The sequence below is a fragment of the Patella vulgata genome, chromosome 7 (genome assembly GCF_932274485.2).
Source record: "Patella vulgata chromosome 7, xgPatVulg1.2, whole genome shotgun sequence".
Taxonomy (NCBI): domain Eukaryota; kingdom Metazoa; phylum Mollusca; class Gastropoda; family Patellidae; genus Patella; species Patella vulgata.
The window spans coordinates 36,367,101-36,381,904 of record NC_065885.2 but is presented as its reverse complement, the minus strand read 5'-3'; the positions used below and the strand labels follow the sequence as shown (position 1 = coordinate 36,381,904).

Genomic DNA, 14,804 nt, shown 5'->3' with positions numbered 1-14,804 from the left:
TTGTGACCTCTAGAGGGACCACAAGCTAAAAAACCTGATTTTTCATACAATCAAGGGCCATAATTCAGGAAGTTACGATCCGGGGATTTGCGCAAATATAGAAAGGAGCCAAGATCTTTGGATTATAAACATGCATTTCAAGTTTTATCTAGAGTGTCCACAAGCTAAAAACGTGATTTTTCGTACAATCAGGGGCCATAATCCATGAAGTTATGGTCCGATATATGCCATTATCGAAAGGAACCGAGATCTTTGGGAGATAGAACAATATTGTAAGTTTCGTCAAAATCTAATAAAAATTGTGACCTGTAAAGTGTCTACAAACAAATTGTAGACCAATAGGGGCGACGACAATATACGCCCACGTGAAAATGTGGGTGTATAAAAATTGGTGAATAAACCCTTTCAGCTACCTGCTCGATCCTTTTCTCATTCCGTTTGAGGCCCTTGTTACCGTTAGAGTATCCGGGCCTGCGGGTCGCAGAACCTACAATGATGGTGTACGAAACTGAAAGCGAAACTTTTACTTCGTCTACGTTTCGTTAGACTCTTTCGATATTTTTGCTAATCGCAGATCTGTTTCGTCACAAATATGAAGCCCCCCCCCACCCCCGGGCGCGCCTAGTTGTCTGTCCCAGGGTTCTTATAACCGAGAGTCAGTGTATGATTGTACTTATCCTCTTCACTGTGCAAATTGCAATTAAAGTTTTAACTGATTCCGATGCAAATAAAACGTTAAAATATAGATTAGATGACAACCATGTTGCCTAAAGCAAATCCAGAGTAATGTGTAAATCTATGATATATTTTTACTGACAGTAAGCATTTGTAGCTGTTCATTCGCCATCAGACCATGTTACTCCTGACTCTGTCATTTTCATGATAGTACTTATATGAACGCTAGCAATGGCCATGTAATCTTACAGTAACAAATTCGCAGTCACGCGTCTTAGGCGATTGGTCCAAATCAAACAAGTTAATCCTGACGATATGAATGTTCATGCCCATGAATATGTGTGTGTTAGTTGTATTTTACGTGCGCTTCCACCGAGGTGATATCGCAGACAATGCCATGAATATGGTAATTTATTTGATGATATGGGTGGAATTGTGATGTCAATTCCTCTATCAGAACGAGCTGTCCACGTAAAGTTTCTAGTATAGACCAGTAGTTGAATAGTTTTACCCGTCTGAGGCATTGGCGCTTCTAAGCTTGATGTTGAGCCAATCGGCCTGTTAAGAAATAGAGTATAAACATCTGATTTCGTCATGGTGTACCTACAATACTTTTTCACATGTATTGATTTCTATAATGGAGGTTGCCAGGCGACTTATGTATTCATTTACAACAATGACAATATATAGCGACAGTAGATCGGGGTTCAAGATACATTAGGCCATAATTTGGGAAGGAAATGAACGAATAACATAGACTTGGATCATATCTGCATTCTGATCTTTCAATATTTCTTTTTGCATTTATACCAACTTTCTAAATGCATACAATACACAAGACATAAACTACAAATCCAAACAAAATAGATCCCTAACTAACTAACAATGATTTTTAATATGCCGTATACTATTGGTCCATTAATCCCAAAGGGCAGCCTACAGATCCATATTATACGAAAGACAAAGTAGGTTAATGTCACCTGGACTTTACCAAGGGAGCAGACCAAATTAAGTTGTTTCCGAAGAAGAAAGCATACTTTCCATACGACACAGAGACTCCCAGTCACAATAAAAAATATAAATTAAGAACAATAGATCTTAATCGTAGGTATCACAAGATAGCATTACATTTAACTTACCACACCCGTGGGATCAAAGTATCGTTGTGTGTTGCCCACGTACCACTTGACCGGATAACCTCAACGTTAACGTTTAACCACGACCCAATATCTCTCAGTCTCTCTTCAAATATGGGACTAATAGTTCCTTCTTTTGTAGGTCCAACATTCATCAATATATTACCACCCCAACTATAATATAACAACACTCATTTTAACTTAATTACAACTCGCATTTTATAATGCGCTAAATATATGAGAGCATGTAAATGAAAGGAAAGGAAATGGGATTTAACGCCCAACTGTTTGCATTAACGGGGATAGTAAACCGGGAATAGACCATGTAGTGTCCTGCGAGGGAAATTTTGCCCGAACAGTGGGCTTACGGCTTACCCCGGAATCCCTGTTTTTCGTCAATTAGCCCCTGCCCCATATAGAAACAAAGCTGAGAAATCTGATGTACTTTATCGTGTGTAGCACCATGGGTCATCTGTCAGACGTGGAAAGCGGAAGACGCTAAACCGATCGCCACATCCAACGTATAACTCATGCATTGTTTCTTACTACATGATCGTCTAGTATGGTTTCTGGTCGCATATGTAATACCTTAACTGGTTAGGACGTATCTTTAAATGCCACTCTGACATCCCAAATTAATGACAGCTTCACGTTGTGATTGAATATACTGCATCTTAAAGGATATCATCAACAGGAACAACACATACCACATTTCCTTTCTACCTTTTATATTAAGCACTGCTACATATAGGTTACATAGTTACAAGCATTATAATAAAGTCATTCTCTCTAACCCGCTCCCAATCAGACTCAGCGAGTCTGCTGATGGAAATTCCTACATCTACTGCCTACAAGAACCACATGGCTGTCTAGCGTAGCGCCCAAATCCAGTTCCTTGTATATTCCTAGATTCCCGCTACTAATTCTTCAATTGGCCAATTATGATGTAATTAATCGTGTGATTGGTCCCTCATGCCAAATATGAAATGGTAACTTTCCAATCACGTGCTTTTAGACATAGAATCTATCCTTGAACTTAGACCCCTTTTCCTGTTATTCTCACAATATTTCATAAACAATTTAATTTGCGTTTTAAATAAAAATAAACTCATACCATAGCTGATATACTGGCAATAGAGAATAATTAATCAAGGCCATAATACCATTAAACTTATGTGTTCTTTAGCACAAATCCCCCATCCACATTACTACACAAGCAACAGGGAGACTGCCGAGATCTGAAACACAGACAGTGTTAATATTAACGGCATCTCTATGTTAAGTACATGATATATACATATACCCAACAGTTTCGATGGAGGTTGCTATAAATTCCTCAATGGACAAATAATTAGACAACTGTGCGTTCCTTCTGTAACCCCATACACTTCTATCGATAGTCCTTGGATTCTCCCATTTTTTTGACTGGAATTCGACTGAAACCAACCAGATTTATTAATTGATAAAGAATTATCTCTACAATAACGCCTATATAAATCAACAAACAGGTTTCGAGGTGTTTTGGTTCTGTTATGCAAGATCTTTTTCGACATTCCAAAGTAAATGTACGGTTCTAGTACCACCTAAAGATAAGTTTTAAATGATCTTTTTATTAATTAGAACAGGTTTCGCTTTAGTTTTAATATTTTACGCTGACATTTTATTGCTTTAAATCTTTCTAGTGCAAAAACGGACAATTTGACCTTTTGGCCTCCAGGGTCACAAAGAACAAAGGTGAATTTAGCAAGTTAACATTTTTATTGAAAGGTTGATTACTTTTGATGATTTTCAGCATGTTTTCATGATACAAGAATGGCTGCGCATTCACTTTCAGTGCAAATGACCTCATTTGACCTTTGACCCTTGACCCGAATATCTCGAAAACGCCCCAACGACGGACTGATTACCACACGGCATCGTATTCTACGCAAAATTTTACTCTAAAAAAGTTGAGTCTGGTTTTGTGCCCATTTAATGGACACCCCCTGCACTGAGCCCCCGGTCTAGTCACTGTGAAAATGCCTTTTTGGGGGTCTAGCTATTTGTTTGGCCGGTGGACATGTACACTGATGTGTAAGTATATGTTGTGTCGTGAAATGTTTTTTTTTCTTATAAAGTGGCGCATTCAATGATTTTATACAGATTGTAAAGTCCTGTGCAGCGGTCACTGCTACTTGAGTGGTGTGAACTTGAGCATCAGACACCTCGACGCTTTTCTTTGATTTGATCACACAACCTTTGCAATATCTGCGTGATGGTGGAGCCCTTCTTTGGATAGTCTATCATTATTACGACCCAGGAGTTATCTCTGACTTTTTGTCTCCAATAGTTATGGACTAAACGACTTTCTGACGATTTTGTTTGCGAGTCAACATTCATTTCATCCAACGGATAGAAACCTTGATTGAGTGTAAATTCTTAGTGATAATTCGTTCTGCTGGTGTTTTGCTAATGGCATGTGTAGTAGTTAACTACATTATTGTATCCAGGACAGTATCAACATTATCTTCGATGGTTACGTCACGTGTCACGTGGCTCGTCTTCAGCGCTGATCCAGACTTCTCTAAATTCAACACACTACTCTTTATACTATATGAAAGGGGGTTGTCACCTAATGTTTATGTAATGTCATCATGAATTTGCCTTACAAGAGAATCATGGGTTTGCATTCCGTGTTCTTCATTTTGAGAGGAAATAAGAGGGCCGTGCTGTTTGACAGCTATATAGGAATTCGTAGCACGTGGAATTCATGTTTTGCAGGTCACACATTCGGATATATTTTTCTAGCAACATGATCGGATTGATTGAGTTGTGGTGTGAGACCGGAAACGTTTAGGACACCCCTCATATAATGATCTAGTCATGCAAATAAGTTGTCCAGCTATATGGATCAACAAAGATTTATTTCCTTATCGCTGCTTGGAATCTAGTTTGTAATTATTTTACATATAATTTCCATCCATTCTGAATTTTGGTTAAAGGCAATTGAAAGAAAATTACTCTGGCCTAACTTAGCTGACAATGAGACACCACTGAGGTCATTATATAAATTATAAAAAAAAATGACAATGGTAACTCCATTACAATTTATTTAGTAAATATTTGCTAATCCGGATAATTTTAATGTCCATGCCCATTTACAAGGAATACTGCTGGCTGATATGGGTGGAATCGTGATGTCAATTCCTTTACCAGAACGAGCTGTCCACTTAAAATTTCCAGAATAACCCAACAATTGGACAGTTGTACCAGTCTGAGTCATTGGGGCTCCTAAGCTTAATGTTGAACCAGTCGGCCAGTCAAGAAGTATAGCATATACATCAGAGTTCCTCATGGTGTACCTACAACAATCAATCGTTTTCAAATATGTATTTTGCAAAGGTGGGGCTATAGATAGAATTCAATGACCATTGAATACCACTCGGGTTATTCAATGGTTCAAGAGAGTGTATCCCTGCGCAAATATGCCACGAACGATAGCGAGTGGAATGCGACAGGGATACCCTCGAGTGAACCATTGAATAACTCGACCGGTATTCAATGGTTATTGAGTTCTTTATTCTTTAACTACATGAAAATCTCAAAATACACTATACTATTCAGATTATCAAAAAAAGAAATCATCACCAATAACGTAAGAATTCATCATAGGTTCCGCCCTTTTTTCTTACTGTTTTACAAAAATTGTAGTTGCCTAGTGGTGAGGTCATTACTGTTTGACGTAATTCTGAAGTGACCTCATTCTGGACAAAGGAAGTACGTGTCCAAGCCATTGAACACAACCATAAGTTATTCAATGGCTGTATTCAACGATATTTGCTTGTATTTGCATGTAGTTATAGAATAAATTGACTCATTTACAGCAATGGGTATATATGGAGAAGAATCGGGGTCCAATGTCCGCACTACTTTAGTTTATGGTTTGAGAAGGAAAAGAAGGGACAGAAACGCATTTGTCTGGAGATCACTAAAACGCCCACTTCTTTGCAAAATTGTTTGTCTGTGCTAGCTCTCAAGTCATTGTCAACAAATCTAAAACTCTACTCTGTGAATATGATAAATGAAATGAAATGAAACAGGGTTTAACGTCATACTGTTCTGCTCCGACTGGGCTAATGAAGACGGGTGAAAATCAATCCGTAAGGAACCCTGACTCATAGCAAATGTAGACAGGTAATATTGACAAATATATACGTACATATTAAACATGTGCATATTAAAAGTGAAGTTCGGCACACCCATGAAAATAACTTACCACACGTGAGGGGTTAAGGTATCATTTTGAGAAGTCCATGGCCGAGATGATCGGATAGCTTCACCGTTGACATTCAACCAGGATCCAACATCTCTTAATCTCTCTTCAAATAATGGGTGAATAGTTCCTTCTTTTGTAGGTCCAACGTTCATCAACATATTTCCTCCAAAACTATAAAGGAACAATATTTAAGAAAACGTATATAACCGTCACACGAACGCTTCAAACCTATTTACCTTCATGAACTCTTAATTTAAGACACAAATAAATAAATACCTAACAGTTTCGATGAAAGTGGATAACAGTTCCTCGGTGGACAAATAATCACTGAGCTGTGCGTTCCTTCTGTATCCCCAAGATCTTCTATCGATGGTCATTGCATTCTCCCATTTTCTTGACTGAAGTTTACCTGAAGAAGAGCCGATCTTTTAGTAGAGGCATATAAACAAAAGTGTACAACTGGATACAAATAAATAATCCCGAAACTAAGACAAAAACTTGGTATACATAAGAAAAAGACGAATACAGATCTGTCACACTGATGACATTTAACAGGAATCCCAGATAAAATCGGTTACTTATTTGAGGTGGGAATCGAGTTAAAAGCAAATATCTCAGAATGTGTGATACCTGTTCAAAGACCAATTGGAAACGCGTGTCTTGATTGGTAAGCAACCCGAAAACTTATCAAAAAGTCATTTTAAACAGGTGAATGAATAATTAAAGACGAGTGCTCTAAAAGAGTTACCTAACCCTTGGAAACTGCCCGCACTAACTGACCAGTGTTAATAGAATATATATTTCCCCTTGATATGCTATCTTACCAGGTTGATATCTGTCCTGACAGGTGAAGAACCCACCATGTTTACATGTCGAATCTTTACCCCATCTATCGTTCGTTACAACAGTATCTTTAACAGGACTGTAGAAAAAGAAATAGTGAACAATTTAAGAAATGCATTGAAATGGGGGTTAACACTTTACTTTTCAGCACCGACTGGGATAATTGGACATGCTCTTTACAAAATGCAGTAATATCTTAATTAGTTTTCGATGTTTCGGCATATTTTTATTTATTATTTTATTTTTTCATTATGCAAAATTTCAGAAACAAAATAGGCCCACCTATCAGTGTAAAGCCAGGATAAGAATTCTTTGGATTGCCAATAATCGCTTGTTGCTTCCCAATCACCATCAGACCAAATAACATCAGGTTTATAAGTGTTAACTAACTCGTAAAGTTCTGGCATTGTTTTGTCCTACAAAATTATCACAAATAATAATGTTTTCATTAATTAATCCATACAGTGTAGAATCCAAAAAGAAGTTGGGTTTTCTGAATTGCTCTAGTTATTCTCTTTTAACATGTTTATATTGTAAGTATATCATGACTAGAGTTATAAAAAATCAAAATAACTATAAAGGGTTCAAAAGCATAGAACATATTTGTTTTTTATCCCCACACAATGGAATCTATATGATATCAACAGTTAGGTTTTATTTTCATTTTTTTGTAGCGATATCAGTTGGGAATATTATAAGGTATGTCTAGCGATTCAAGTGCTTTAGCTTGATCCCAGACTTAATGTTATAAGGAATAAGATCGCTTTCCAAATTTCGTCGGTTTATAATGCCCCCACCCCCATCCTCTTCACTGCTAAAGAAATGTGCACACAACCGAATTATTAAAATAAATATAACTACCAATATGTAAATCCCATAGGTTAAGTGGTCGGTAAACCCAATTTCCCTCATAATGGCCGTAAAATAACACTTGCACTTGGCATTTGGAAATGGACGAAAACTAAGCCAAAATGACAAGGAATCGAGATAATGAAATAAAACCAAGTACGAACAATCCAAACCATTAGACAAAATTCAAAGTCCTAAAAAAAACGGTATAGGCAAACTAGTGTAATCAGGCAAAATGGTGTAATCAGCATATGGACTGTTCACCATGTACAAAATACACGACAAACAGTCGTAACAGGTGTCCAGAAGAGTAAGCTTACCCTGCCTGGCGCCACACCCGCCATAGCTATTCATACAGAAAAAAAAATACTTACAATGACAAAATTTTGTGTTGAGAAGTTATTCTCTTTATCTTGTAAGTACAGTGGATGGAACCATTCAAAGAGAGAGTGATACACACCAAAATGAATTGAGGTGTTGGTTTTAATAGCTGCAGCTAATTCACCTAAAGAAACGAAACATGAACTATTGTGAAAACATGATCTACATAATGTCATCGCTAAAGCGACTTAACGTTGCGCTTAAAATTTTATGGCATGGACACAATGATCCAATTTCCTTTTCAGCCAATAGAATATGATATTATAAAATAAAAATGCTTTTCTTTAGCATGCTTTATATACCTCCTTTAAAACTGAACAAATTGACCAAAATGTTGGTGCATGCAATCAACAATAAATATGCACTGCTAATTATATGGTTTGCGCATGTGTAAGTAAGAAACTTACCAACGATATCTCGTTTAGGACCTACAGCCATGGAATTCCAGTTAAATGAATGGTTAGAAGGCCAGTTTGTATAACCTTCATGGTGCTTACTCACAAACACGATATACCTGTAAAATACATAATCAATTATAACGTCAAGAACGAAACATTACCAATGAGAATAATTATGTCAAAGCTGCATCAGTTATATGGTTATATTATTATATTCTTTGAGGCAGGAAGTATAATAAAATCACGACAGATATTTATGAAGAACCATTTACAAATTAATCACAACGAATTGGTTCCTTTAACTTGGATTTAAGGAATGCAATTATAATTGCATTCCTTAAAATAATCAAAATTTATAGCACAAGCCTTAAACTTACTCGGCACCTGATGCATTGAACATATTTGCCCATTGATTAGCATCGAAGAACTCGGCTGTGAATTGGGGTGCAAAATCAGCGTACGTAAAATCTGGTCTGTAGTTATTTTTCATGAAATTTACAACCTCTGGAGTTCGACTACCCTGCCAACGTTCCCAAAACCATTCAGAATTGATGCTGGGTACGGCGAATACACCCCAGTGAATAAAGATACCTAGCTTGGCTTCGTCGTACCATGCTGGTAGAGGACGCGAATCAATAGAGTCCCATGTTGGATCGTACCGAGCACCCAATACTGATACAAAGAAAGCACAGAAAATCAGAACTGTCCTTGAAGACATTTTTAAGCAACTGAAAGACCGACAATCGTTTATATCATGATTCCTTATCAGCACTTTGGTCAATTTTTTTATCTTTTAATGTATGACAATTGAGAAAAATACCACATGCTGGGCTGTTTTATTCACAATTTGTAGAGTGGCTTTTTTTTTCCTTTTCCACTAAAGACGGCCATTATACCAAGTAGACCGAACAAATACACATTAAATATTGGGTTGAAGATTGCTCCATCTAGTCGTAACGCAAACACTTCCAGTGTTCAAATGCCAATTCTTAAGTTTTGTTTGCGACTATATTGAATAGTTGTTGTGTGGGTTACATGAGGCTTTGTGGGCTACAGTATAAGCACTATAACACCTACTTATAATATGACAGTTATGAGGAACATAATTAAAACATTAACAATACAACAACTACTAATATTACATTATGCGAGGAACATTATCACCAATTGCAATACCGCAGCTACTTTTATTACAGATGTGAGGAACATAAACAATAAAATGACTACTTATATTACATATGTGAGGAGCATTAATTATACAACTACTTATATTACAGATGTAAGGAACATTAATAATATAACGACTACTTATATTAAAGAAATGAGGAACATTAACATATACTGAAAGTGTAGACACGATTTGCAGTGCTAATAAAATAAATGTGAAATACCTACTGAAATTCTATAAGTAGCACAAAATGCACTTTCGGAGGACAAATTCCACATCGCTTGAAACAGCTTATGCAGTCAAAGGTACATTTAACATCAATAATAAACACCAAGGGGTTGAAACCTTACAACACACATCTTATGCCATGAATAACTAGGCACAAATGCGTGCATGGGTGGGGAGGGGTGCTCACATGGTTCAGCTAATCGGAATATTACACTTGTTTGGTCCATTGCGGGACAAAACCATGAAAAAAATTATTGCCGGGTTTCAGAAGGTGCACCATCATGTCCTTTGATCTGTTCATAAAACTGCTCATAGGTTATGTCGGCTTTGAATTGCTCTACATCAATATTTCTATTTATAGTACTTGAGGTACAACACAATATAATACACAATACAACACAATAACAATTATACAACACATATTATTTATTTTCGATACACGAAAAATGACAGCAATACAACACATTTATTTTCGATCCACACGGAATGACAGCAATGAAACACATATTTATGATATATAGATACACGAGGATGGCAGTAATATAGCACATTCATAGTTGGCCTGTATAATAATAGAACAAATGTATTTATGGCGTTATTATAGCGAAATGCTCTTAAAACGTGTGGTTTAATGGTCGAGAGCGAGACGTACTTCGCGTTGTTTTAATATATTACGCAATGTCTTAAGCACGTGCTTTGCAATGAAATACTTCACGTGGTTCCTAAATTTCAACTAGTATAAATAATAGAGACTTTTGGCAAGCCAAAATTCCTGATTCATATAGATTTTATGTGTGACGTCATCAGTGTGTGTGTGTGCGTATTTCTCAAACGTGACAGTGCACACGGATACGGCAGTACGTATGGAACATTAGAGACTTTTGGTAATCGGATTTTTTCCCATCCGTATCAGTCACGTATCCGTATCGTATACGTGATACGTTACGTCAATTTAGTTTTAGAGTTTTGGCAGATTTTTGCGTCGCGTAAATACATAGCTGAGCTGATCTTAGTTCTATTACAGCATGATGGCAGATATCTACCAAGTCGAGCGACTTTACTCCCCCAGGAACTTGCATTTGTAGGCTAGACACTTGATTAGTACTGATGGTGATCTTGGTAGATAACTGCCATCATGCTGTAATAGAACTAAGCTCAGCACAGCTATTCATACGTACGCGGAACGAAAATCTGTCGAACCACTAAAACTACACTGAAAATCTGTCGAACCACTAAAACTACACTGACGCAACGCAACACGTATCCATATGTGATACGGATGGGAGAAATTCTGCTTGCCAAAAGTCTCTAACGTATACTTGGCACATTGCCCTACCATTATTTTAAATAATGATACGACAAAATCGAAGGATAACTTCACATCTATGGGTTAGATTTACAGAATGAACTGCAATAATCAAAACTGAAAATACACTGCATACGGTTACTTGGCGTAGTAGTGCAAAATTAAAGGGCGTATCTTTTGGTCAAGTTTTGGAGAGTAAATCTGCTTAATTGTGTCTTTAAATCTCTCGAAATCTCTCGTCAGTATTCATCTTGAAATAAAGACCGGTGTCCCAAGCTGTATTAAACGATGTCTGGATAAAACCAGACCTTTCCTTATCAAGTACATCACGTGGTTCATGCACTGTATAGACCTCTAAAATCAGCAATAAATTATCAAGTTACCCAACGAAAAAATATGACCCGAAATCTCCTCATAAGCGGTTTTAACGTTCGCGTCCAAACTACTCAATATTTTGAGCTGACATTTCGAGACAAGGTAAATACACCATTTCTCTATATTTTTGCGCATAAATTGCATACCTACACGGACTCTGTTCAAATCGGGATTTTTTAAACAATATTTTATTGAATATTAGGATTAGGAAACAGGCAAAGCCTATATAATCCCTTAACACAGTCTACCCACTGACTGAGATTAAACAGACCTTTGAATTGCGGTGGAAAATCAGCGTACGTAAAACTAATTTATTAATTTATATATACTTTACAACCCTTAGAGTTAGCTTAACCACCATTCAGTCTAAATTATTCCGACGAATACACCTCAGTGACTAACGATACGGGGAAAGGTTTTTTGGTACCATGCTGGTAGAGCACGCGAATCAATTGAGTTCCAGGTGGAGTTTTACCAAACAAAGAATTATAACTAATCAATAGTGTCAAGGATAGTTTCTTATCAGCCCCTTATCACCTGTACTACTCTCTGAGAAAAATAACGCATGCTGACCTGGTATTAAGGAAACATTATCGATTCATTATCCATTTTTATACGCCTATATACATTTCAGTATGTACGAATGCCACCCCCATGTCCGTCGGTTTGGGTTATTAATCCGATAGAGGCCACAGTTTTTATCGGAACTAGATCCATGTGAGGACATTCCTTTACATAGTTACTCTCTCCCTTTCCGAAAACGTCGTTAACGCGAAAGAGTCTTCACAGTTTTGAAAATATTTCAATTTTTTTTAAATTTGGTATGGATCATTAAAATGGCTTCATGACAAGGCGCAGCCTATCGATATTCAGTGTTCAACAACCTTCCGGTTCTGAGTTACCAACGCAACCCTTACAACCCTTAACACGATAGAGGCTACACTTTTTTACCAGATTTAACGCGATAGATGCTACCGTTTTTAACATTTGTTTTTCGAATTTGTTGTGCAGTACTAGGACTGTGAGTGGAGTGACATAGCTAATGTGTGGACACGTTACGTCACTGACTGTATGATTCGGGTGCAGGCATCTTCTAAGGGCCAACATACTACAACCTTGCTTAGAAGACGAACAACAGTCACTGAGTAGCAATTTCATATAATAACGCTACCCATTTCCCTTGGTAGAGTTGACCCTTTTCATACGCTCGAATATCGTATTACGTAATAAATCCGAAGAGATAAACATGGGGCTATTGCACGACAACTTCGTTCTTCGGTCTGTCATATCACTGTGGTGGAAGCAGACGTTAAACCAGCAGCTAGTACAAGTACATTATTATACATCTGCCAACATAACAATCACATGCATCAATGGCACTAAATGCACGACCATATTATCTGCACTTACCAAGGTCTTATCAAACATCATTTTATGTAGACTTGCGGTTTAAGAGGTGTATGAAAATATAGCGGCAAGGCCGGATTAAGACCTACAACGGTCCTAAGCAATTAGAAGATTTTGGTGCCCCCTATCCCCCCACACATGATGCGCTAAGAACGTGCTTATTTTGTTTAATGATTAATCCAACCCTGTAGAGCGGATGTGGTTGCCGCGGTAGTTGGAGAGACAAAGCTGGCACAAAGTCCAAGGTTAAGCGGGCAAAGGCACGAGCTTCAACTAGAGGTATGGGGGGGGGGGGGGTGTCTGCCACAGAAATGTCTGAAAATCAGACTGTCGGAAATGCAGTATAGCAGTAGTATTCCATGCACCGATCGTCGAGATAAATAGATCTGACCAGATACCGCCTGTCGCCTGACTACTAGTTTATTCAATTAGAGTGAAACTTGTCAAACGGACAAAGTCCATCATGAGCGCCAAAAGTAGTGAGCCCTGACGTAAGGTATGGTCCCCAGAAAATTTTGAAAAATATACAGCCGGAAATGCAGTCTTACAGTATTCAGGTACCGATTGTCGAGATAACTGGAGTTGACCAGATAACGCCTGTCGCCTGATCCCTATAGTTTATCCGACCAGAGAGAAAAGTGTCAAACGAGCGGACTTGCGAAAATTTAAAAAAATAGACTGTGTAAAAAGCACTTACGTGTTAATGTTTATAGTTGGTCTACAGCAGGATGGGTTCGGTAAGAAATCACTCGGACTCTAAAACATGCAAGTTTATGACTGAATGGGAAAGTGGGATTTAATCACCGTAGAAGGTATTGATTACCGAAACATATCACAAATATTTGATTCTTTATTTATTTTTAAATTATTAGGGAAGGGGACAAAGGCCAGGCCTGATTTATGTTGGGGGTGGGGACACCCTTGCCCCCCCCCCCCTTTGGCGCCGCCACTGGTATACAAACAGTTTTTGACATACATATCTGCAGTGACTATTCTACAAGTAACATAAATACTTACTCCGCACCAGAAGCTTTGAACATATCTGCCCATTGGTTTGCATCGAAAAATTCTGCGGTAAATTGTGGCCCGAAGTCTGCATAAGTGAAATCGGGTCTATAATTGTTTTTCATATAATTTGTTTCGGCTCCTCCATGAAGATGTTGCCATGTGTACCAAAACCATTCACTGCCTAGACTAGGAACGGAAAATACACCCCAATGGATGAAGATGCCGAGTTTAGCTTCATCGTATCACGCGGGAAGTGGTCTCGAATCTATAGATGGCCAGGTTGGATCGTAACTAGTGACAAATTGCAGAAGTACTGTAAATGTCAATAGGACAACATAATATGCAGGAGCTCTCATTTTCAGTCTGCTCTTGTACACCAATTTCTAAGAAATTGATTTTTCTTGAGTTAATTCAAAATAGGTTATCATTGAAAACCACAAGATTGTCATCTGGAGCCCAGGTGACATTTTCCTAGATATGCAAGGTACGAATATAAAACCAGAACTCACTAAACCTTAAAGCCCGACCGTTGTTCTATTTAATTAAATAGCGGGAGAGAGAGAAATGGAATTTAACGTCCACTCGACATTTCGGGACTAACTTATGGTTGAATTTTATGTCAACAATTCGCTTTCAGGTAGAACTCTTTTAGAGTGGGAGAACACCGGAGAACCTAGAGATAGAAAACCCACGAGATTGGAAGGCAATCCCGGGAATCGAAACCACGCCACTTGTCTCGATAACAAACCTTATGATCTAACGCGCACGTGTTAAG

At 37.8% G+C, this 14,804-nt stretch overlaps 1 protein-coding gene across 3 annotated transcripts; it reads right to left on the bottom strand.

Annotated features, from left to right (window-relative positions):
• Window positions 1-4,882: 4,882 nt before the first annotated feature.
• On the bottom strand, window positions 4,883-14,343 carry LOC126827025 (alpha-L-fucosidase). Of its 3 annotated transcripts, none has more exons than XM_056102391.1 (8): window positions 14,039-14,343; window positions 8,547-8,653; window positions 8,133-8,263; window positions 7,192-7,325; window positions 6,891-6,988; window positions 6,343-6,475; window positions 6,067-6,237; window positions 4,883-5,152 (listed from the first exon to the last, which is right to left on the bottom strand). In XM_056102391.1, exons 1-8 carry the CDS (start codon window positions 14,149-14,151, stop codon window positions 4,903-4,905), a joined length of 1,137 nt encoding a protein of 378 aa, XP_055958366.1. In that variant the 5' UTR covers window positions 14,152-14,343; the 3' UTR covers window positions 4,883-4,902. The 3 variants fall into 3 exon arrangements, with proteins under 3 accessions (XP_055958366.1, XP_050412134.1, XP_050412135.1); XM_050556177.2 differs by lacking the exon at window positions 14,039-14,343 and adding an exon at window positions 8,915-9,280; XM_050556178.2 differs by lacking the exons at window positions 4,883-5,152; window positions 14,039-14,343 and adding an exon at window positions 8,915-9,280 and having other exon boundaries at window positions 6,063-6,237.
• Between the last annotated feature and the right edge of the window lie 461 nt (window positions 14,344-14,804).

What these genes read in the sequence shown, in the direction of transcription:
- LOC126827025 (XM_050556177.2), bottom strand. Translation starts at nt 9,255, where the DNA reads ATGTCTTCAAGGACAGTTCTGATTTTCTGTGCTTTCTTTGTATCAGTA. An exon ending in TTCAATGCATCAGGTGCCGA is followed by an intron (nt 8,654 to 8,914) that starts GTAAGTTTAAGG and finishes TGTATTTTACAG; the next exon opens with GTATATCGTGTTTGTGAGTA. An exon ending in TCCTGGCTTTACACTGATAG is followed by an intron (nt 6,989 to 7,191) that starts GTGGGCCTATTT and finishes CTTTTTCTACAG; the next exon opens with TCCTGTTAAAGATACTGTTG.